This window comes from Mixophyes fleayi, chromosome 7, assembly GCF_038048845.1.
Source record: "Mixophyes fleayi isolate aMixFle1 chromosome 7, aMixFle1.hap1, whole genome shotgun sequence".
Lineage (NCBI taxonomy): Eukaryota > Metazoa > Chordata > Amphibia > Anura > Limnodynastidae > Mixophyes > Mixophyes fleayi.
Window position 1 is genome coordinate 73,534,800 of NC_134408.1, and position 26,563 is coordinate 73,561,362.

The 26,563-nt window shown below is 37.8% G+C and overlaps 1 protein-coding gene across 3 annotated transcripts in view; it reads left to right on the forward strand.

Moving 5' to 3' along the window:
- VPS16 (VPS16 core subunit of CORVET and HOPS complexes) overlaps positions 1–26,563 on the forward strand; it is a 521,592-nt gene that overhangs the window by 378,956 nt on the left and 116,073 nt on the right. For 2 of the 3 annotated variants that reach the window (XM_075179978.1, XM_075179979.1), the window contains one exon: positions 15,685–15,854. In XM_075179978.1, the coding sequence (XP_075036079.1) occupies positions 15,685–15,854 (170 nt within the window). Of the gene's footprint in view, positions 1–15,684; positions 15,855–26,563 lie in introns of those variants that run through there. The other variant, XR_012678248.1, reaches the window with a different exon arrangement.

A 26,563-nucleotide genomic window follows, 5' to 3' on the forward strand; every position in this document is an offset into this window, starting at 1 on the left:
TAAACAGATAGCGAGGACGCCGACGCGCGTTTCGCTATGGTCTGCTTTGTCCAAGGCAAGCTGAGGCAATGATCTGACATCTCTTTTATACACTATGAGAGGTTCCTACCTAGTCACGTGATCGGAACTATGTCCAATCCAACTGTGTTATTTTGGAGGTGTGTGTTCGTCAGATACGCTGTCTTATATTTCAGCTATTTCAGCTATTAACACTCGTTTTTTATATATCTTCTTGGAATCAATCTCTATCTTTGTTTATCACAAGGTATTTTAAGATATTCATTTAAAAGGGAAAGAAGAGAAGTTTCACAAGGCTCATCACTTTGGTGATCTCAGTATATTTAAGGGGTCATGTTTCCCCGTGATTTATTCATAGCTGGATTCAGTCTGGCTATATATCTTTTTAAGAGTATATCAAGTTTATTACATATTGTTTTTTCTCTATTTATCCAGTCTTTCCTTTGGATTATATTGAGTAGATACATATCTCTCTATTATGTATGGTGCTTATTTAGGTATGTTAAATATTTGTTAATTCTGATTTACCCAATTGGTGTTTCTTTAACAGTTAGATTTTTAGATTCAAAATGTTTGGTGCTTTATGGCTATGAGATTCCACTTGCATTTTCTTATTGATTTTAGGTTATTTAGATTACAGTCTTATATTTTTGATTGATAGGATATGTTATTGGTCCTGTCCTTTTACTATAAATTAATTCTATAAGTGACTAACTTTAAACTAACTTGTGTGTGATAAATTAATAAAAATTGAAAAAGTGATAGATATGTGATTAGGGTTTATAGTAAAAATAAACATATTATAAGTGACTGACAAAAATTACTGTGTATACTTTGATAGTGAGAAATATTATTACATGTGTCAGTTACTTCAAGTGAATATCATGATTTCATTGATCTTTTTTTATTTTATTTATGTTTTTTATCTTTTATTATTTATTTTAAATTATTTTAATTTTTATTTCATTTTTTATTTTTTACTATTTTTGTTTAGAAGTGATGTGAATATAACATAATATGTAAATATGTGAATTCAAGTTATTTTTATCCTAGATGTACAAGAACACCGGGCCTTACCAGACCAACCACACATCCACACATGTGAGTATTGATATATTATAATAATAGAATCAGTCAATTTCTAAAGTTTGAGTTAATAAATTCTTTATTAGTTATTTGTTAATATCATTTGTAATTTATTTTGAGTTATTTGGGTTTCTACAAGCTTTTATTTATATTCTATTGTCGTTCCCTAATATGTTGTATTGTATTACACTTACAATCCCCACATGAAGAGAGTATATAAGGTTATATTTCATCGAGGTATACTTATTTTCCTTTATATATCTCTAGCTGATTGTTCAGAGAAAAACCATATAGTTATTGTTATCATTCAAGCCTCCTGGGTGTACCGTTCCCATCTGAAAAATCATTTTGGTTTCTCTTTTGAGAAGTTCTTGTTTTATATTACCTCCTCTTATACCTAAATTTAGTTTTTCCATACCAAAGGCTGTCAGATCTTTGGGATTACTATTATGTATTTTGAGAAAGTGTTTGGCTACTCTTGTAATTGTTTTCATTTTTCTGATATCCTGTTCGGCATTGCGAATATTTCCAATGTGTTCTAGAAGTCTCTGCTTGAAAGCTCGATTTGTCATGCCTATATACATCAGGTTGCAAGTACATTTCAAACAGTAGATTACGCCTTGTGTGTCACAGTTTATAAAGGTATTTATTTTGTGACAATGATTATATTTGTCAGTAAATTCTTTAGTTTTTTTAGTATATTTACAGGCTTTACATTTTCCACAGGGATAAAATCCTGTGGTGTGATGAATAGTGCCTATTTGTTTGAATTTTTCCTGAAAGTGGCTATGAACTAATATATCTTTTAAATTTTTAGATCTTCTCCAGCTTATAGCTATATTTTCTCTGAGAATTTTATTGAGATCTTGATCCAATTTCAAAATGTGGCTGTGTTTTTGTATGATTTTATCTATTTCTTTCCACTTATTATTAAAAGTACCTATAAATCTAATTTGTTCTGTTTCTTGATCACTTTTTGTCTTTTTCTGGAAGATTAATTCTTCCCTTTTCATTGATTTGGCTGATCTGTATGATTTGCCAATCAATTTATTGCTATATCCTCTTTTTAGCAGTCTTTCACTTAGTTCATTTGCCCTTTTGTCAAAGATTTCTGAATCGCCACAATTTCGTCTTATGCGTAAAAATTCCCCTTTGGGTATGCTTTTTATTGTAGGTGGGAAATGTGAACTAGATGCATGAAGTATACTGTTCGTAGCTGTATTCTTTCTAAAATTATCTGTTGTTAGTTCTTTTTGGTCGTTAATGATTATGGTTAGGTCTAGGAAATTTATTTTATCCATTTTAATTTCAAAGGTAAGTCTCAGATTGATTTCATTCTTGTTGAGGTGATTAACAAATTCTATGAAGGTTTCTTTTCGTCCCTCCCAAATTATAAAAATATCATCGATATATCTCAGCCAAACTGAGATATATTGTGTGTAGATATCATTTTCCTCGACAAAAACCATTTTTTGTTCCCACCAACCCAGGTATATGTTGGCATAAGTTGGGGCACATGTTGTCCCCATGGCAGTACCTCTCACTTGTAGGAAGAATTGGTTGTTGAATGTGAAATAGTTGTTTGTCAGGATGAATTCCAAAAGAGATAGAAGAAAGTAATTGTGATCATTTTTGACTTTGGTTTCTAGAAATTGTTTCACTGCTTTTATACCCATGGAATGTTCTATGCTAGTGTATAATGATTCAATATCACAGGTACATAACCAGGTGTTTTCATTTACTGTGATATTTTCAATTTTGCTTAGAACATCTAATGTATCACGTACATAGGAGGGTAGGGTATATACAAATTCTCTTAGATATTTATCCACGTATATACTGGCTTTTTCAGTCAGGTTATCGATACCCGAGATGATTGGTCTACCCGGTGGTTTTTTCTCATTTTTATGAATTTTGGGGAGTACATAAAATGTCGATGTTTTAGGGTTTTCTACCCATAAAAATTCATAATCTTTATTAGTAATATAGCCGTTATCCAAAGCCTCCTTTATTAGATTTTGGTAGTTCTTTAGAATTACATTTGTGGGATTATTGCTTAGTTTTCGATAGCATTTAATATCATTTAATTGTTTGTATATCTCTCCCTTATAGTCTGTTATAGGCCAGATCACAATGTTGCCGCCCTTATCTGAGGGTTTAATAACGACATTATTCCATTCACTCATTTCTTTTAGTGTTTTTCTCTCTTCAAAAGTTAAATTATTACTCCCTTTTTGTGTGGAGGTTATTAGTGTGTCCAGATCTTTGGATACCAGTTCCATATATATCATAATTTCTGGACAGATCATGGGGTTAGGACAGAAAGTAGATTTCTTATTAATTTCCGGGTTTTTGTCCACATTCTAACTGGGATTCGTGCCTAGTAATGCTTCTCTTTGTAATTCTTCAAGAGCAAAGATTATATCGTGTTCTTGTGTATCAAACTGAGACATTGGCATAGTTAAAGATACATCTTGTTTTTGAGATGATAGAGTATCTAATGTAGTATCTACTGTAATTTCTTCTCTTTTACAGAAGAACTTTTTTAAAAGTAATTTTCTCCCAAATAGATGGAGATCTTTTTCTACTTCAAATCTATTCATATTATTAGTTGGTGAAAAAGATAACCCTTTCGAGAGTACGTTTATTTGGGTTTGTGTGAGTGGTTGATCAGATAAATTAATAATTTTCAATGCATTGTCCAAATTGTCTGTTTCTTCTAGTATTTTGGTTTCCTTCTCTGTCTCTGTTGATTTCCTTCCCATTCTCTTATTTCTCTTTTTCTTCCTAGCCCTTCTCGTTTTCTTATGTCCGTACCTTCTTCTACTGATCTTATACTTTTGCCTAAAAAATTAATGTGTTGAAGAGATTGAGTGGCTCTATTGACATTCGGGGTTTCTGATGTTTCCCCGTCAGATGTTTCTGTTTCTGAGGTGGAGTATCCTCGCATTGTGTCTTTTCTAAAGGGCTGTCCTTTTTTCTGATTCCATCTAAATATGTTTTTCTGTTCAAAATCATATTGGTCACGTGCAAATTTTCTCTTTTTCTTATCTTTTACTATTTCTTCTATCTCTCTAACCTCTTTTTTGTATTTTTCATATGTTTTTTGGAATTTATCCAGACTTTCATATTCTTTCAATTTCTCACCTAATTGTGATATATCATTAGTTAGCTTTACAAGTTTTATCTCATCATCTTTAATCAAGACCTTTATAAGATCATGTGAGCATCTGAGTAGTATTTGTTCCCACTCTTCTTTCAATTGTGGGGTAGCTAGCTCATATGATGGATAAATTCTTGGTCTAAGACCTCGGGGTACTAAATTTTGTTTGATATAGTTTTCAAAAGTAATCTTGTTCCAGAATGTTTTAGTTTCTTTTATTAACAAGTGTTTTAGGTCTATTAGATCATCCATCCAATGTTGTTGGGATGTTTCACTAGTATATGATATATTGAATAGATTTTCCAAGTTATCATTTCGATTGTCTTGCCTCTGGCTTAAGTCTTGTCTTATATTAAAAGTGGTCATTATTGTTAAATATTATATAATTTGACGATTATACAATTATATATTTGGTGTTAGAGATCTGACTAGATTCTCAAAGGTAACTGTGCTGATAGAGTGAATTTGAAAGGGATTCAAAAAGTCATTGAAACTGAAAAGAAAAAAGTTCTATCGCACTAGTTTGTCATTTAGAAGTATAACCCCAATGAGTATGTTATCATTTTATTAAATTTATATATATATCAACCTGGGGGTGCCACCTAAACTTTAAATGTAAACATTGTAGAAAAGGAAAGAGAGAAAGTTGTATTATAGGTGCACTAATACTTTCTAATGATCGTATTTTATTAATAAAATATAACTTTTATTGGTATTGGTTAAAATAAAGCGAAATATATATTAAAAGTAATAAAAATACTCGCTATCTGTTAGTATATTCCCTGTTAATGTTTGGACTTGTGCTGATCAAAATGGTAGTAGCATCACAGTAATTAGTTTAACCAGTATGCTTATTGTTCATGACCACTCCTATTAAACCATTCCCATAGTATTATGTTAGGCTATAGCGCTGTTTATAAGTGCCAAGTATAATAATTAGCACATAGTATAGGATAATCTTAGAGGAAATGCATCATACGGGGAGTGTATTGCTAACTACCTATAAATACCACCGAACTAACCCTGGATATATCGGGGTATAATTACAGCTGCCAGTTAGAGAGAAATCAGATAAACAGATAGCGAGGACGCCAACGCGCGTTTCGCTATGGTCTGCTTTGTCCAAGGCAAGCTGAGGCAATGATCTGACATTAGAAAGTATTAGTGCACCTATAATACAACTTTCTCTCTTTCCTTTTCTACAATGTTTACATTTAAAGTTTAGGTGGCACCCCCAGGTTGATATATATATAAATTTAATAAAATGATAACATACTCATTGGGGTTATACTTCTAAATGACAAACTAGTGCGATAGAACTTTTTTCTTTTCAGTTTCAATGACTTTTTGAATCCCTTTCAAATTCACTCTATCAGCACAGTTACCTTTGAGAATCTAGTCAGATCTCTAACACCAAATATATAATTGTATAATCGTCAAATTATCTAATATTTAACAATAATGACCACTTTTAATATAAGACAAGACTTAAGCCAGAGGCAAGACAATCGAAATGATAACTTGGAAAATCTATTCAATATATCATATACTAGTGAAACATCCCAACAACATTGGATGGATGATCTAATAGACCTAAAACACTTGTTAATAAAAGAAACTAAAACATTCTGGAACAAGATTACTTTTGAAAACTATATCAAACAAAATTTAGTACCCCGAGGTCTTAGACCAAGAATTTATCCATCATATGAGCTAGCTACCCCACAATTGAAAGAAGAGTGGGAACAAATACTACTCAGATGCTCACATGATCTTATAAAGGTCTTGATTAAAGATGATGAGATAAAACTTGTAAAGCTAACTAATGATATATCACAATTAGGTGAGAAATTGAAAGAATATGAAAGTCTGGATAAATTCCAAAAAACATATGAAAAATACAAAAAAGAGGTTAGAGAGATAGAAGAAATAGTAAAAGATAAGAAAAAGAGAAAATTTGCACGTGACCAATATGATTTTGAACAGAAAAACATATTTAGATGGAATCAGAAAAAAGGACAGCCCTTTAGAAAAGACACAATGCGAGGATACTCCACCTCAGAAACAGAAACATCTGACGGGGAAACATCAGAAACCCCGAATGTCAATAGAGCCACTCAATCTCTTCAACACATTAATTTTTTAGGCAAAAGTATAAGATCAGTAGAAGAAGGTACGGACATAAGAAAACGAGAAGGGCTAGGAAGAAAAAGAGAAATAAGAGAATGGGAGGGAAATCAACAGAGACAGAGAAGGAAACCAAAATACTAGAAGAAACAGACAATTTGGACAATGCATTGAAAATTATTAATTTATCTGATCAACCACTCACACAAACCCAAATAAACGTACTCTCGAAAGGGTTATCTTTTTCACCAACTAATAATATGAATAGATTTGAAGTAGAAAAAGATCTCCATCTATTTGGGAGAAAATTACTTTTAAAAAAGTTCTTCTGTAAAAGAGAAGAAATTACAGTAGATACTACATTAGATACTCTATCATCTCAAAAACAAGATGTATCTTTAACTATGCCAATGTCTCAGTTTGATACACAAGAACACGATATAATCTTTGCTCTTGAAGAATTACAAAGAGAAGCATTACTAGGCACGAATCCCAGTCAGAATGTGGACAAAAACCCGGAAATTAAAAAGAAATCTACTTTCTGTCCTAACCCCATGATCTGTCCAGAAATTATGATATATATGGAACTGGTATCCAAAGATCTGGACACACTAATAACTTCCACACAAAAAGGGAGTAATAATTTAACTTTTGAAGAGAGAAAAACACTAAAAGAAATGAGTGAATGGAATAATGTCGTTATTAAACCCTCAGATAAGGGCGGCAACATTGTGATCTGGCCTATAACAGACTATAAGGGAGAGATATACAAACAATTAAATGATATTAAATGCTATCGAAAACTAAGCAATAATCCCACAAATGTAATTCTAAAGAACTACCAAAATCTAATAAAGGAGGCTTTGGATAACGGCTATATTACTAATAAAGATTATGAATTTTTATGGGTAGAAAACCCTAAAACATCGACATTTTATGTACTCCCCAAAATTCATAAAAATGAGAAAAAACCACCGGGTAGACCAATCATCTCGGGTATCGATAACCTGACTGAAAAAGCCAGTATATACGTGGATAAATATCTAAGAGAATTTGTATATACCCTACCCTCCTATGTACGTGATACATTAGATGTTCTAAGCAAAATTGAAAATATCACAGTAAATGAAAACACCTGGTTATGTACCTGTGATATTGAATCATTATACACTAGCATAGAACATTCCATGGGTATAAAAGCAGTGAAACAATTTCTAGAAACCAAAGTCAAAAATGATCACAATTACTTTCTTCTATCTCTTTTGGAATTCATCCTGACAAACAACTATTTCACATTCAACAACCAATTCTTCCTACAAGTGAGAGGTACTGCCATGGGGACAACATGTGCCCCAACTTATGCCAACATATACCTGGGTTGGTGGGATCAAAAAATGGTTTTTGTCGAGGAAAATGATATCTACACACAATATATCTCAGTTTGGCTGAGATATATCGATGATATTTTTATAATTTGGGAGGGACGAAAAGAAACCTTCATAGAATTTGTTAATCACCTCAACAAGAATGAAATCAATCTGAGACTTACCTTTGAAATTAAAATGGATAAAATAAATTTCCTAGACCTAACCATAATCATTAACGACCAAAAAGAACTAACAACAGATAATTTTAGAAAGAATACAGCTACGAACAGTATACTTCATGCATCTAGTTCACATTTCCCACCTACAATAAAAAGCATACCCAAAGGGGAATTTTTACGCATAAGACGAAATTGTGGCGATTCAGAAATCTTTGACAAAAGGGCAAATGAACTAAGTGAAAGACTGCTAAAAAGAGGATATAGCAATAAATTGATTGGCAAATCATACAGATCAGCCAAATCAATGAAAAGGGAAGAATTAATCTTCCAGAAAAAGACAAAAAGTGATCAAGAAACAGAACAAATTAGATTTATAGGTACTTTTAATAATAAGTGGAAAGAAATAGATATAATCATACAAAAACACAGCCACATTTTGAAATTGGATCAAGATCTCAATAAAATTCTCAGAGAAAATATAGCTATAAGCTGGAGAAGATCTAAAAATTTAAAAGATATATTAGTTCATAGCCACTTTCAGGAAAAATTCAAACAAATAGGCACTATTCATCACACCACAGGATTTTATCCCTGTGGAAAATGTAAAGCCTGTAAATATACTAAAAAAACTAAAGAATTTACTGACAAATATAATCATTGTCACAAAATAAATACCTTTATAAACTGTGACACACAAGGCGTAATCTACTGTTTGAAATGTACTTGCAACCTGATGTATATAGGCATGACAAATCGAGCTTTCAAGCAGAGACTTCTAGAACACATTGGAAATATTCGCAATGCCGAACAGGATATCAGAAAAATGAAAACAATTACAAGAGTAGCCAAACACTTTCTCAAAATACATAATAGTAATCCCAAAGATCTGACAGCCTTTGGTATGGAAAAACTAAATTTAGGTATAAGAGGAGGTAATATAAAACAAGAACTTCTCAAAAGAGAAACCAAAATGATTTTTCAGATGGGAACGGTACACCCAGGAGGCTTGAATGATAACAATAACTATATGGTTTTTCTCTGAACAATCAGCTAGAGATATATAAAGGAAAATAAGTATACCTCGATGAAATATAACCTTATATACTCTCTTCATGTGGGGATTGTAAGTGTAATACAATACAACATATTAGGGAACGACAATAGAATATAAATAAAAGCTTGTAGAAACCCAAATAACTCAAAATAAATTACAAATGATATTAACAAATAACTAATAAAGAATTTATTAACTCAAACTTTAGAAATTGACTGATTCTATTATTATAATATATCAATACTCACATGTGTGGATGTGTGGTTGGTCTGGTAAGGTCCGGTGTTCTTGTACATCTAGGATAAAAATAACTTGAATTCACATATTTACATATTATGTTATATTCACATCACTTCTAAACAAAAATAGTAAAAAATAAAAAATGAAATAAAAATTAAAATAATTTAAAATAAATAATAAAAGATAAAAAACATAAATAAAATAAAAAAAGATCAATGAAATCATGATATTCACTTGAAGTAACTGACACATGTAATAATATTTCTCACTATCAAAGTATACACAGTAATTTTTGTCAGTCACTTATAATATGTTTATTTTTACTATAAACCCTAATCACATATCTATCACTTTTTCAATTTTTATTAATTTATCACACACAAGTTAGTTTAAAGTTAGTCACTTATAGAATTAATTTATAGTAAAAGGACAGGACCAATAACATATCCTATCAATCAAAAATATAAGACTGTAATCTAAATAACCTAAAATCAATAAGAAAATGCAAGTGGAATCTCATAGCCATAAAGCACCAAACATTTTGAATCTAAAAATCTAACTGTTAAAGAAACACCAATTGGGTAAATCAGAATTAACAAATATTTAACATACCTAAATAAGCACCATACATAATAGAGAGATATGTATCTACTCAATATAATCCAAAGGAAAGACTGGATAAATAGAGAAAAAACAATATGTAATAAACTTGATATACTCTTAAAAAGATATATAGCCAGACTGAATCCAGCTATGAATAAATCACGGGGAAACATGACCCCTTAAATATACTGAGATCACCAAAGTGTAGAGCCTTGTGAAACTTCTCTTCTTTCCCTTTTAAATGAATATCTTAAAATACCTTGTGATAAACAAAGATAGAGATTGATTCCAAGAAGATATATAAAAAACGAGTGTTAATAGCTGAAATAGCTGAAATATAAGACAGCGTATCTGACGAACACACACCTCCAAAATAACACAGTTGGATTGGACATAGTTCCGATCACGTGACTAGGTAGGAACCTCTCATAGTGTATAAAAGAGATGTCAGATCATTGCCTCAGCTTGCCTTGGACAAAGCAGACCATAGCGAAACGCGCGTCGGCGTCCTCGCTATCTGTTTATCTGATTTCTCTCTAACTGGCAGCTGTAATTATACCCCGATATATCCAGAGTTAGTTCGGTGGTATTTATAGGTAGTTAGCAATACACTCCCCGTATGATGCATTTTTTCTCTAAGATTATCCTATACTATGTGCTAATTATTATACTTGGCACTTATAAACAGCGCTATAGCCTAACATAATACTATGGGAATGGTTTAATAGGAGTGGTCATGAACAATAAGCATACTGGTTAAACTAATTACTGTGATGCTACTACCATTTTGATCAGCACAAGTCCAAACATTAACAGGGAATATACTAACAGATAGCGAGTATTTTTATTACTTTTAATATATATTTCGCTTTATTTTAACCAATACCAATAAAAGTTATATTTTATTAATAAAATACGATCATTAGAAAGTATTAGTGCACCTATAATACAACTTTCTCTCTTTCCTTTTCTACAATGTTTACATTTAAAGTTTAGGTGGCACCCCCAGGTTGATATATATATAAATTTAATAAAATGATAACATACTCATTGGGGTTATACTTCTAAATGACAAACTAGTGCGATAGAACTTTTTTCTTTTCAGTTTCGCCACTTCTCTTCCAAGATTGTGGCCACCAGACTGAACATCTCCTCCTCCTCTTCTCCCGTCACCCTCATCGCTTCACCTCGCACCATCAACCAACTCTGGTGCTCCTTCAGCCGTACAACTGGTGAAGAAGTTCGCTCCCTTATTCTTTCCTCTCCACCCTCTACCTGCCCTCTCGATCCCATCCCCTCCCACCTCCTTCGCTCTCTCTCTCCAACGGCCTGCTCTTACCTATCACACCTTTTCAACCTATCACTCTCCTCTGGTGTAGTACCCTCCTCTTTTAAACACGCTCTAATCTCTCATATCCTCAAAAAACCCAATCTTGACCCCACCTCTCTTGCTAATTATCGCCCTATCTCTCTTCTCCCCTATGCCTCCAAATTACTTGAGCGGATTGTCTGCAGCCGCCTAACCAGGCACCTCGCGGACAATTCCCTCCTCGACCCTCTCCAATCTGGCTACCGCCCCCTACATTCTACCAAAACTGCCTTGGCCAAGGTTACTAATAATCTATCAACCAAATCCAAGGGTCACTTCTCCGTACTCATCCTCCTTGACCTCTCTGCAGCCTTTGACACCATGGACCACCCCCTCCTGCTGCAAACTCTTCTCTCTCTCGTCCTCTCTGGTTCTGTCCATGCCTGGTTCGCCTCATACCTCGCTAATCGCTCCTTCTCTGTATCCTTATCTGGTTCTTCCTCTACTCCCTCCCCTCTCCCTGTAGGAGTCCCTCAGGGCTCTGTTCTCCGTCCTCTACTCTTCTCGCTCTATACTTCCTCCCTTGGTGCTCTCATCTCCTCCTTCGGTCTTCAGTATCACCTCTATGCTGACGACATTCAACTCTATATCTCCTCTCCTGATCTTTCCTCCACCCTTCTCACTCGGGTATCAGACTGCCTCTCCGCCATCTCCTCCTGGATGTCCGAGCGCTTTCTCAAAATCAATATCTCTAAAACTGAACTCGATGTCTTTCCTCCGCCCAGACTCCCATCCCACCATGACCTCTCTATTGTCGTCAATAACACCACCATCTCCTCTGTCACCCAACTTCGCTGCCTGGGTGTCACCCTTGACTCCTCGCTCTCTTTTGCCCCCCACATTGACTCCCTTGCCCAAGCCTGTCGCTTCCAACTACGCAACATCGCCCGCATCCGTCCTTTTCTCTCTCAGGATGCCACCAAAACTATCATCCACGCACTCATCATCTCCCGCCTCGATTATTGTAACCTCCTCCTCACTGGCCTCCCCCACTCCCATCTCTCCCCCCTCCGCTCTATACTCAATGCGGCTGCAAGACTCATCTTCCTCTCACGCCGCTCCTCCTCTGCCTCCCCTCTCTGCCTTGCCATACACTGGCTCACCTTCCCCTACAGAATCCTTTTCAAACTCCTCACCACCACTTACAGGGCTCTCTCCAACTCTACTGCCCCTTATATCTCTAACCTACTCTCCATTCACACTCCTGCCCGCTCCCTGCGCTCGGCCAATGACCGCCACCTCTCCTCCACTCTTATCACCTCTTCCCACTCCAGAATCCAAGACTTTTCCCGTGCAGCCCCCCTTCTTTGGAACGACCTCCCTCGTTCCATCCGTCTCTCTCCTACTCTGTGCTTCTTCAAACGTGCACTAAAAACTCACCTCTACCTCAAAGCCTATCAACCATCTACTTAACCCCCATCTCCTCCCTTTTTGCTCGTCCTCTCTTCTCTCCTCTTGCCTCAACTGGCTCCTCCTGTGCCTGGTCTGTTTACCCTCCCTTAGGATGTAAGCTCGCATGAGCAGGGCCACCTCCCCTCCTGTCTCCATACCTGTTCTTTCGCTCTGTCTTTACTGCATATGACTGGCCGGAGTTTCTGAAGTATTGGTACTTTTTGTTCATTGTTCTGTATGGTTTCACCCTGTATAGTCTACTGTTAGTACTGTGTGTGGCGCTGCGGATACCTTGTGGATCCTGACAAATAAATGATAATAATAATATTTAGTGGGCTGTATGCTCAGTTACACAACTATGTTGGTCAGAGGGTTGTTGTCTTGTGTTAGCTGTGTAGAGGGTGGTAATAGGGCAACCTAGGGAGATGAAGAGAGTGGTAGAAGAATATTATAAGCTTGTCAGTAGAGGTAGGTTTTCAGAGACTGCTTGAAGGTTTGAAGACTAGTCTTTTGGTGCGAGGTAGTGAATTCCATAAAGTGGGTGCAGCCCGAAAAAAAGTCCTGTAACCGAGAATGGGAGGAAGTGATGAGCGTGTAAGAGAGAAGCAGGTCTTGTGTGGAACAGAGGTGTCGAATTGGGAGGTATTTTGAGACAAGTGAATAGATGTATGTCGGTGAAATTTTGTTGATGGCCTTGTATGTTAGTAGAAGAATTTTATATTGGATTTGTTTAAAAACAGGCAACCAATGTAGAGACTGACAGAGTGACACAGCAGAGGAATAACGATTTGCAAGGAAAATCAATCTTGCCACTGCATACAAAATAGATTGTAGGGGTTCGAGTCTGATTTCGGGAAGACCAGTAAGCAGTGAATTACAATAGTAAATAGTTGATGCAGGAGATGATGAGTGCATGAATTAAAGTTTTTTTGCAGTGTCTTGTGTGAGATATGAGCGTATTCTGGAAATATTTTTTAGATGTATGCAGCATGATGTAAATATAGAGTTGATGTGGTGAACAAAGGATAGTTGCATGTCAAAGATTACACCTAGGCTGCGAGCTTGCGGGGTGGGAATATTATTAATTCTGTTTTTCAAAGATTGATTTTGAGTTGGCGAGAGGACATTCAAGATGAAATCGCAGAAAGACAGTAATGCGAGACCACACAGATGGTGAGAGATCAGGAGAAGATAGATAAATTTTGTGTATCATCCGCATAGAGATGATACTGAAATCCAAAGCAGCTTATTAGTTTTCCAAAAGAAGTGGTGTAGATAGAGAATAGCAAAGTACCTTGTACTGAGCCTTGTGGTACTCCAACTGATAAAAGTAGCGTAGTGGAGGTTGTTCCAGAGAAATTAACAGTGTTGAATGCAGCAGAGAGATCCAGGAGAATTGGAAGAGAGTAATCACCTTTAGTTTTAGCTGTGATCAGATCATTGACAACCTTGGTTAGTGCAGTCTCTGTGGAGTGTTGAGAGCGAAAGCCTGATTGCAGAGGATCTAATAGGTTGTTTGCAGAAAGGAAACGTGTGAGGCAAGTGTAGGCAATTATCTTAAGAAGTTTGGAGGGGCATGGAAGCTGAGAGATGGGGCGATAATTTGAGAGAGAGTTTACGTCAGAATTTAGTTTTTTGAGAATAGGAGTAATCACTGCGTGCTTGATTAGTGATGGAAATATACCAGTAGAGAGAGAGATTACAGATTTTGGTTTGAGGTGGAATGAGCACACGAGACAGGGTCCTACTAATTTGTGAGGGTATGGGATCAAGAAGACAGGAGGTAGAGTAAGAAGTGAATAGAAAAATAGTGGAAACTAGATGAGCGAAGTGGTTCTTATCTGCAGGCTTCTGAATTTGATCATTTAAATATTTTAACGTTACAAAAAGCTATGAAATTCCATAGACAAAAAAACCTTACAGTTTACCATGTCCGATTAAGGCTTGTTACACTTACAGATCATCTAAAACTTAAAAAAACTTGAAACGCTTTCACTCAAACTCCATAAAGCAATGTAATTACAACGATTAAGACAGAATTCTTAATCGGCGTGTTCCTTGTGCCATACAGACATGGTATCCTTCACATTCTGTTGTTAGCTGCAGATTCAGCACAATTTTGTAGTGAGATTGCTGTTATCTCCAAAACGGCAGGGTTTGTGGGGTGTTCCTGGTATGCAGTGGTGAGTACCTATCAAAAGTGGTCTACAGAAGGACAACCAGTGAACTGGCAATAGGGTCTTGGGTGCCTAAGGCTAAGTAATGCATATGGGGAGCGAAGGCTAGCCCATCTGGTCCAGTCCCACAGAAGAGTTACTGTAGCACATATTGCTGAAAGAGTTAATGCTGGCTATGATTTAAAGGTGTCAGCGCATACAATGCATCACAGCTTTCTGCGTAGCCGCAGAACGGTCATTGTCCCCATGCTGACCCTTGTCTAGCGCCTACCATGGGCATGTGAGCACCAGAACTGGACGGCCAGGTGCGTGTGCGTTGGTTATCTGGATAAGAGAGGGCACCAGTATACGCTATAGGTTGAATGCAAGCTGCTGAAGGCAGTGTGTGATGCTCTGTGCAATGTTCTACTTGGACTCCAAATTTCCTAGATCTCAATCCGATCGAGCATCTGTGAGCTATATTGGAAAAACAAGTCCTAGCCCCACCTCCCAATTTACAGGACTTAAAGGATCTGCTGTTAACATCTTGGTGCCAGATACCACTTGACACCTACAGAGGTTTTGTGAAGTCCATGCCTCAAAGGGGACCTACACAATATTAGGCAAGAGGTTTAAATGTTGTGGCTAATCACTGTGTGCGTAACTAAAAAAAAATAAAAAAATTAAATTGCGTACTGTAACATTTCCATCACAATCTCTGTGCTAATTATTTTCAAACCCAAACACATTGGGTTTGTGACAGGAGGTGTGGAATCTTCCCTGCAATTTTACTATTTTCTTTAAATTATTTTAATAAGAGATTTTGTTTGTTCTTGGTCCTAGATAGCGGGTAAAGCTTGAATTTTGTCGACTTGATTTATTTTGAAGATCATTATAATTAATGCTTTACTCACTGTTTGTATTTTATAGGTTACAGAGGATCAAATCAAATTGCTAAGAATTCAGCGTTTAATACAAGACAAACTGGATAAACCCTACCTAGATTACACCTTACATGATACCATCTATAATTTGATACTTGATGGCATGCAGAAAAAAGCAGAGCAGCTTTATAAAGAATTTAAAATCCCTGACAAAAGGTATGTAATTGAAATGTATGTTACACATGGTTGGTTCAACAAAATGTGGGGTGAAAGTAAAATGTGGGTTTTAGCCTGTATTTTATCATCATAAGTGCCCTGCATGTCATAGTATGTGATCACCATCATAGGTTAGACTTCTCTAACCTACTAACATCTTAGATTTGACTGAATCATCCAGCATTACTATTCCCGGGAAAATATAAGATCTTTTTTTGCTGCTTGATCACCTGTATCCCTCTGGTATGAGTTTTCCCACACCTGATTTTATTCCTATCAATATGGATGATCAATGGGAGAAAGTGCTCTATCCCCTTCGAGAGCTCTGTACATCAAAAGGACACAAGATCTATGATTAAGGCTCAAATAAGTTCTAACTCTGGTGAGTTCGATACCACTAGGGGTAAGTCACCTTTTCACTCGTTGGAACACAGGTTGGAATATCTTTATTGATGATCTTATTCGATGTTTCATCTATATGTGTTTTATAGATGTATTATTAGGTGTTGATGGTATTACACTGTTGGAATGTTTTGTTGGATTTCTTCATCAAATATGTGGAAATAAGAAGCAATTTGACACATCAAGAAAATAAGAAATAAGTATTCATCGGTATTTGAATATATCACGTTTAGATTGTGGTGGGAGTCACCAGAAGTGCTTGTGTCACTTTTATTATTTTCTCACTGTAGCAGCTATAAGTAAGCGGCTCCAGGTCCCCAGGAAGGAGCCTGGTGGTGGCAGCCAAATCCTCCCACAACTATTGCCTAGTTAGCATTCACAAGTCAGTGAGTGTCTGATCGCAGGTGACACCAATAGGAGTCGTCAGTAACAGTCAGTTACTGACCGTGAGAGCATCCCAGATAAACTGTTTGATTCCTTCTTCCCCCACAGACCGGTGGGCAAAGTAAGCCCATCTGGTCACAGAAAGTATAGCCATATTTGACATTAAAATATATAGCTGAACAATGTACATTAACTAACTAAAGGATTTATACTTAACTAAATGTATTCTTCATTTTTTCACCCCCTCTGCAACAGGTTGCCATTAGTGAGCTAAATTATCCAAACTTTTCTGTGAATTTCTAGCCTTTTACCACATTTGACCATGAAATATTACATGTTTTGTTGATGGAATTTGGCCTTAAGTGTCCCCAGTCCTACCCAAACCACACTACAGATCAGAATAAATTGACCATAATCAATTTCCATATCGCTACACCTGGAAAACAGACTGTTACACCACAAAACTCAATATGCTTAACATTTCACATTAACTTTTCTCATCTCTAACTGTCCTGTTAGGAAGGATGTGTTTCTATAACTAGGCAGAGAGAGTGAGATTGATAGCTTCGCAGGTTGCCTGGACAAAAAGCACTATGGGTGTTGGTGGATTCATGCACAGTGACATGTCCAGTGATGTCACAGTAACTGAAATGCATGCAGACTCAGTGTCACATAACACCGTGTTTGTCTGCCTCCCCTGAGCATCTCTGTTCCTGGCACCATGAATACTCCTACTCTGCTTAGATTTATGCCCACATTGGTTTTACACCTGCTGATATTAGCATTTAGCAATATGTTTTAGCATAGCTTAGTGCCTGAGCAACAGGTTATATTGGCATTGCATATTGGTTTAAATTATTGCTTTGATATCCCATTTCAAACCCTGCATGACATCCATAGCTACTGGTGACATTCAACTCTTTCCTGACATTGAACTGGCTATTATCACTTTTCATCTTGGAGAGCTAATTCTGTGTGTGCGCATCCTTTAATGTTGTCTAGTGAGTGTTTTCAAAAAAAGTGAGGTCCATGGAAAGTGAAAACAAAAACATAGGATAAAGGTAATGAAAGGATAAGAAAAGTATGTATTTGAGCACTGACGGTAACTTTCTTGAACAAGTACTGATGAAAAAATATCAGATATCTGTTGTTTATCTTTAAAATCCTCTCCAGATTACAGCCATTGATGGGAGTGTGATTCCAGGGGACTCTATTCATCACACTTCTCTCAATTTGTACCTTGTTCTCCTGCATAAGAAACTATTTCCTTATGTGTCATTCCTGAATCATTAAATACAGTTCTTCTAGGGTTACTATGGCTCATCATCATTTATTTATTTATATAGTGCCGCTAATTCGGCAGCGCTGTACAGAGAACACACTCAGATTAGTCCCTGCCCCAATAGAGTTTACAGTCTAAATTCCCTAACACACACAGAGACAGACTAGGGACAATGTTTAATAGCTGCCAATTAACCTACTAGTATGTTTCTGGATTGTTGGAGGATACCAAAACACCTGGAGGAAACCAACGTAAAAATGGGGAGAACATACAAACTCCACACAGATAAGGCCATGGTCGGGAATCAAACTAATGATCCCAGTACTGTATGGCAGAAGTGCTAACCACTAAGCCACCATACTGTCCATGGCTGTGACAACACTTACTTGTAATTAAGTTATTTTGCGGGGTCCTTAATAATTTATTTTTGCCTGACTAAAGTTAAACCTGTTCTGTCTATTCCTTTGGTTCTGCAGCCTTCCTTCAGATTATGGAAAATGTGCATACGTCTACTGTAAACGCCAAAATCTTGTCACCACACTATCTGTTTGATTGTGCCATAAATTGAATCCCTGGTACTACCTAATCCCTGGTACCACCCCTCCTAGAGGTGGTGTGTATCACCTTTCTATACCCGAAATTTAAGCCATATTGGAATACATTAGTCATAACCTAAAAAGGGGATTCATCCACAAATCCACTTCCACTGCTGCAGCTTGGTTTTTCTTGGAAAAATAAATATTTTCTACTTTCAATATAAGTGTGGAAGAAATAAAGATCTGTAGGCTTCTATAATAGTGAAAATAACCAGAGTCTGGTACATATCTAGATTGTGTCCGTATATATTTGGCATATATTCACCAAACAAGTTACATAGCACTCTGTTAAAAAAAAGATGGGACACACTGATATTTATAGTATTAAACAGAAAAAAAAAAAGCAAGAAGGTTTTGCTTAAAACTGTTTTTATCACTATACATTCCTTTCTTCCTGGTAATCATACATGCCTAATAATTCATGAGTTAAAACTTAATATTATCATTGTGAATACTGAGGCCTATTCTTTGTTTTGTACATATAATGTCACATATCTAATTAAGCGCAATACCATCAGGCAACTACATATTTTCTTACAAAATCAAGCGCCAATGTTATCATACACATGCCCATATTAACAATGTAATATCAAGTCTGATGAGTAAATTGGAATGATGTCCAAGTAAACAACAACAAATTCATAGAGTCACAGGAAACGTCATTGGCTAATGACTTCCATGGTATAGAACAAAAAAAAATAATTCCTAGGTGCTGGATATAATCGAACTAAATCCTACAAAAACTATAATTAGATGAAGAGAGTTAGCTCCTTACAGAAGGGGAGGGGGGCAATTCAATAGTAATAGATATAGACAGTTTATAAAAAAAACCAGTAAAGAGTGCCAGTCTAACTAAATATTAGTAAATAATGTAATAACAATAAAATTAATAAATAAATGTGGCAGATTAACAATAGGCTCCTGGTTAAACAATTCTATTTCAGTAATTACATGCAAACAATCTAAAAACATAAACACATATTTTGCTGTATGTAAATAAAATAGTGTGGGATCAAATGAATAAAAGATCTAATAATCATTTCGGTACCATGACCGTTAATCTTATAGAAAAAGTGGGTCTCCTTTGATGCTTAGAGCTGTAAGAACAATGGCAGATTGATGACGCAGTAGATTGGGGGAATAGAAAAGGTGAATGGCCAGCTTTCTTCACTCCCCGTCCAAATTAGTGAGCTTCATACTAGGAGAGTGTGATACATTAATTCCATGTAGCAAATAGCTAAAGGGAACACTTCAATCTGCTTCTGAAACAATGAAGTCTAATGCTGGGTACATACTACAGGTTTTTCCACAGATTATCGTGTCAGTCACACGATAATCGATCATTAAGTCCAATATCGCACTAGTGTGTTCGCTCCCAGGGCCGCCAAGAGAGGGGGACGGGTACTAATTACCCAGGCCCGTGCATGCCAGGGGGCCTGGGCCCTTTAATGCCAATTTTTTTTTTTTAATAAAAACTACTTTTCTTTTGTGTTTATATATTTTTTTATCCACAGGAGGGGATGGGGGGGGTGTCTTTGCCCCATTCGTTGGTGGGGGGAGCAGAGTAGTTTTTTAAGAAAAACAACAAAAATAGCAACAAAATAAAAACATACTCACATAATCGCGGCGTCCCTCTTCCCTCCTCCCTGCTCCGTTCATAATGAATGTCGTGTGTGACGTCATCGGGTCACGCCCGACATTCAGTGAGGAGCGGCGCACAGGATTGCCTGCAAGCAAATCAGAAGAAAGAAGTCAGAAGAGAAGAAGAGAAGTAAAAAGATGAAAGATGCCAATAGAAAGGTAAGTAAAGGAACGGAGGCAAGGGGAGGAAAAGCAGCAGAAAAGCACAGTGTGAGGAAAAAGGGGGGTGAGAAAGGCACAGTGTGATTGAAAAGGGGGGGAGAGAGGCACAGTGTGATTGATAAGAAGGGTGGGGGGAGAGGCACAGTGTGATTGAAAAGGGGGGGAAAGAGAGGCACAGTGTGATTGAAAAGGGGGGGGGAAGCAGTACTTGCACAGTGTGATTGAAAAAAGGGGGGGAAAACCGCATGGCACAGTGTGATTGAAAAGGGGGGGCGGCATGGCACAGTTTGATTGGGGGGAAGCTGCATGGCACAGTGTGATTGGAAAGGGTGGGAAGCGGCATGGCACATTGTGATTGAAAAGGGGGGGAAAGGCACATTATGATTGAAAAAAGGGGGAAGCAGCATGGCACAGTGTGATTGAAAAAAAGGGGGCAGCATGGCTCAGTGTGATGAAGGGTGGCCAGGTGAAGGGGGAGAAGCATCATGGATGGTGCAGTGTAATCATAAGGGGGCACAGCATTGTGATGATGAAGGGGCACAGTAATGTGTGTGTGATGGCAGAGGGGCCTTGTGGCAATGTAATGTGTGCGAGGTAGGCAGTGGCTAATTAATGGGTGCTATTTTGTTTGTGGGGCGATGGTGGGGCAATTTAATAGTGGGGACTATTAATTTAAGATGGGTTGGTTTGGGGGCTATTGAATGTGGGGGTGAGTTTGGGGAGAATGAGGTCTCTTTATTAAATGTGACTATGAATTATTTAATGGCAGTGATGGTTGCGGGAAATGGGTATATTTATAAAATGTAAATACTATTAATTTATTGCTGGGGCTGTTTACGGGGAGGGAAATAGGTTAATTTATTAAATGGGAATACTATTATTTTAATGTTGGGGTTGGAGGAAGGCCTAATTATTACTCGTGGGTGCTATTGATTTAACGCCGTGGTTGGTTTGAATTTTCTAAATGTACCCATTTTTTTCCCCATATAGGGCCCCCAAATTTCCAGGATCTAGACAAGCCACAACTAAAGAAAGCAGCAGCCACAGGTGGTGAATGTGACAAGAACAGGTAGGAGAGAGCAGGACAGTATGTGAAATGTTTTGACTCTAGTTGGACAATCCCAATTCTTGATGATTGTTCTCCCCAATGTAAGGGGCAGGCCAAGATTGTTAACTCTTTTTATACACACTGCATTGTTTATATACTACACTATGGTGCTAGATGTTCTGGAAGTCAGGAATGCACAACAATGCAGGGTTTTTTTTCTGTAGGAGGGTGGCCTATCGTTTCTCACCTGCTAGCTACGCCCCAATGATGCATAACCACGCCCCCAATCATATGAACACACCCACAGATACTTCTGCCCGGCGGCACAAAGTTTTTTAACATGCTCAACTATAAGGGGGGCCCAATGAAGTTGTTGTACCGGGGCCTTGAATTCCTCTTGGCAGCCCTGTACGCTCCCATGATCATGTTTTATCGTTCCAAACCACATTATATCGCTTGATTTTAAAAACGGACAAAAAATCTCTTTAAATAATCGATCTATGCCGAGCAAATTCTGCAGCATGTATGCACTCACGGCCAGCAATGTAGGCATATCTCCACAGACTTTACTGAGTCACTATCTTTTCAGCCGATGGTAACGACAGATGAAGAGTACAGATCTGAAGGTAAATCTTGTAAAACGTGTATAGTGTGTACACATGAATCGGCCTGCTAATCAGCCTACATTGCGCTTTTGTGGGAGAACTTTGTGACCTTATTTCTTTTGTTGTACTGTTCATTTATATTTCACCTCTGTGGACAACATAACTTTGCTGGATAAGCAGTGTCAGCATTGAGCTGCAGCATGTGTAACAGCCTCTGTGAAAGAATTTTCTCACGGATATACCCACAATCCGATTTGGACGTTTTTTGGAGAGTGAAATAAACCCTTTGTGATAAGGATAGATACAAGTTTTATCAGGCTGATATTATTCTTACGTGTGGACGGGGTCTCTTTATTCAGCCACTTGTTTCAATGTTGTATGGGACGGTTATTCATATTAGAGGCCAGAGTTGCAGATCTCAAACAGCTGCTGTGAATCACAAACAGCAAGAAAACACAAGAGCTCTTAGACTCCATTGCTTCAGAGGGAGATTGAAGTGTTCCATTTAGCTTTTTGTTACATGGACTCAGCCTCGGACTGGCCTGCCGGACAGCCGGGCTAACCACCGGTAGGCCCCGCTGGGTTGAAGCTCCGCCCCCTCCATTGTTAGGGCGGAGCTTACTGAACATTGCTTCATTTACACAGCTTGGTCCTGCCGAGAGAGGGAGAGGGGGCAGGTACTATTTACCTGGGCATGCCAGGGGGCCCGGGGCTGCACTGCCGACTATTGTAATTTATTTATTTTTTAAGCAGTTTTTTTTCCAAAACTTTTTTTTTTCATGCCCCGGCGGGGGTGCGCTTTTGTGCCGGCTGCAGCGCTCGGTCCTACTTGCGGGTCCGCCGATGCGATGACGTCATGCGAGAGTGCCTTGCTGTGCTCTCGCGTGACTTTGTTGTCCTGCTTGCTTATTGCAGCCTGTAAGGAGCATGGCTGGCTTCGGTGCAGGCTCAGGCTGCAGCAGGAGTTTGTACTAGAGGGGACTCCACATTTTGCCTGCTACAGGCTAAATCCAGGTTAGTGTACAGTATAAATAACAGAGTCAACAGTAAACACGAAAAATTCCTTATATTACATCTTTGCAGCCACACCTTGACTCTGCTGCTAAGCACTAGGCAGTTTGCACAATTTCAGGGAGAAAATCTTTGGATACTTAGAAAATGGAGACTTGGTAATTTTTGTACTTGCTGCAAATACACTATTGCAGGTGTAATGCACGTTCACAGTAACCCGGGATATGGGAATCAGCTTTGGAAAACATTTTGCAAACACCATGATAGAAGAATGTGTAATTATTTTCTTGTCCTTCTGAGGCTCATAAATAATTTTGGCAATTACTTTATTATAAGAGAAGGCATTCACATTCTCCTAGATAGCATATATAAACCTTCATTGTCGGACAGAACCAAAGTGTAAGGTTAAGCTACACCCTTGGAATTCTGGGTAGAGGTATGTCAACTGTTCTTTACTTGCATCCTTGAAGGCCTGGGGAAAGATATGTGAAGTCACTGCAGAAGTTGAAAAAAATCCATTCAGATATTTTGTTGTTTAGATTTTATTATTTCGATTTATTTATTTTACATTTCATACATTCTGTTATTTTTTTCTTATAAATTTAAAAAAAAATAATAATATATATATATTATTGTACGCAGCAATGCAGGTTTTTTTTGGTAGGAGGGTGGGGTACCGCTTTTAACCTGGTAGCCATGCCCCAATGATGCATAGCCTTGCCCACAACTGTATGGCCACTCCCACCAGCGCGGCGGTGCATTTTTTTTCTCTCTGCTCCACTACAATGGGGGGCCCCATGAAGTTGCTGTACCGGGGCCCTGAATTCCTCTTGGCAGCCCTGCATGTCCCTCTGTTTCCAGTCTGCAACCAGTTTTCCAAAAGGCTGTCATTCCTCTCAAGAGGATGGCTACAAGACTCTGCGCTTTTAAAACTCTACGAAACTGCTCCTGGAATGGAGCAGTTATAGTTTCAATATAATCACCTCATGACGGTAAGTCTGTTATTATTACACGTTGGGTTCTACAACTGTGAAAAATACAATATTGTTATTTGAAGTTGTGTATTAAAGCATAACTATCATTCCCTAATAATAGCATCAATTTCTACAATGAAATGTTGTGGTTGCAAAGAATTTGTGGTTTGCTTTATGACCTGGTGCTAAAGTATAACTATATTTACTATATATTAAATTATTCTCAGCTCTTCCTCATATTTTTTTGTTAAAGTCAGGATAAGATTTTTTTATTTTTTTTGTACAGGTGAGCATACACTTTAAGTAAAGCCAGCTTCAGTCTGTATATATGTAGAGTCTTCAGGACCAAAGGTACCAATAGGTTAAAAGAGTCGCCTAAGGTTCCAATGGTTAAGGGACACCTTAAACACTGAATGATGGACATAATGTCACTCATTCATTGTTTTTATAGTTCTTGTGATAATCCTACATGGAATGCCAGCCACTCAAATGGAGGAGAAGCAGCTGGCAGCTTCTTATCTGTGAATAAACATTTTCTTATTCACACACAGGTAAAATTATTTGCTTGACTAGGTCAGCCATAACCTCACCTGTTCATACAATGGGACATTTCAAAGCAATGTCTTTTGAATTTAAAATCATACAGATGTTCATAGATGTTCCCCAACCCAAAACACTAGCAACACTTCATCTTTATCAGCTTGCCTGAGTGACCAAAATGGCAGTAGTAGCTGAATGTCCAAATAATTAGGTATGCAGCCAGTGTCAGCAGTCAAGTTCAATAACCGCTGTATGGGTTTGCATGGCTATGATAGTTCCTTAGCTCTCAGCTTACAATGAACATTATTGCTAATAGGTTTATAGTGCACTTTTGTATCCTTTGGGTGATATTTTGTTTGTATGGTGAAGGTGGGGCAATTTAATTTTATAGTGGGGACTATTAATTTAAGATGGGGTGGTTTGGGGCTATTAATTGAAAGTGGGGCTGAGTTTGAGGAGCATGAGGTCTATTTATTAAATGTGAATATGAATTATTTAATGGCAGTGACGGTTGTGGGAAATAGGTATATTTATTATATGTAAATGCGATTAATTTATTGTAGGGGCTGTCTGGAGGGAGGGAAATAGGTTTACTAAATGGGAATACTATTACTCTAATGCTGGGGCTGGAGGAAGGCCTAAGTATTAATTGTGGGACCTATTGATTTAACGCCGGGGCTGGTTGTAATTTTCTAAATGTACCCATTACTTTTTCCAAATAGGGCCCCCAACATTCCAGGATACAGACAAGCCGCAACTAAAGAAACCAGCAGCCACAGGTGGTGACAAGAACAGGTAGGACAGTCTGTCAAATGTTCTGAGCCTAGTGGGACAATCCCGATTTTTGGTGACTGTTCTGCCCAATCTAAGGGGCAGGTCAAGACTGTGTATTCTTTATATACTACACCATGGTGCTAACTGTCCTTCGTAGGCTGACCACTCCCCCTCTAGTGTCTGGTCCCACCTCTATGATGGCTAGCCACACCCCCTCTGGTGGGCCCCTAGTGTTGCAGTCCCCCGGTGGGCCCTTCATGCCCCAGTCCGACACTGCATGGACTTAATGTATCACACACTCCTAGTGTGAAACTAACTTACTGTCTAATTTGGCCGGGGAGTGAGGAAAGCTAGCCAATCACCTTTTCTCTCCCCCTCTACTACATCATCCATGTGCCATTTTACTTATGCACTATATGGACAAAAGTATGTGGCCCAACCTTTTAATTATTGAATTGGTGTTTCAATCAGACCCGTTGCCAGGGGTGTATAAAATCAAGCACCTAGCCATGCAGTCTCCATTTGCTAACATTTGAACATTTGTGATACAAATTGGGTCATTCTGAAGAGCTCAGTGACTTCCAGCATGGTACGCTCATGAAATTTCATCCTGCTGGATATTCAATGGACAACTGTAAGCAATATTATTAGAAAGTGGAAGTGCTTAGGAACAACAGCAACTCAGCCACAAAGCAGAAGACCACGTAAAATCACAGAGTGGGGTCAACGACTGCTAAGGCGTATGGTGCGTAAAAGTCACTAACACTCTGCTGATTCCATAGCTGAAGCGTTCCAAGATTCCACTGCCATTAATGTAAACAGAAAACTGCAGCGGGAGCTTAATAGAATGGGTTTCCATGGCCAAACAGCTGCATGCAAGCCTCACAACACCAAGACCAATGTGTCTAATGGAGTGGTGTAAAGCACACCGACACTGGACTGTGGAGCAGTGAAAACCTATTCTGTGGGGTGATGAATCACGCTTCTCTGTTTGGCAGTCAAATGGGTGAGTCTGGGTTTGGCGGATGCCAGGAGAACATTACCTGTCTGACTGCATTATGAAAACTGTGACGTTTGGTGGAGGAGGGATAATGGTATGGGGCTCTTTTTCAGGGTGTGGGCTGGGCTCCCTTACTTCCAGTGAAGGGCAATCTTAATACTTAAGCATACGAAGTCATTTTGAAAAATGCTATGCTTCCAACTTTATAGCAAGTTTTTGGAAGGCCTTTTTCTATTCAAACATGACTGTGCCTCAGTGCACAAAGCACAGACTACAAAGACATGGTTTGA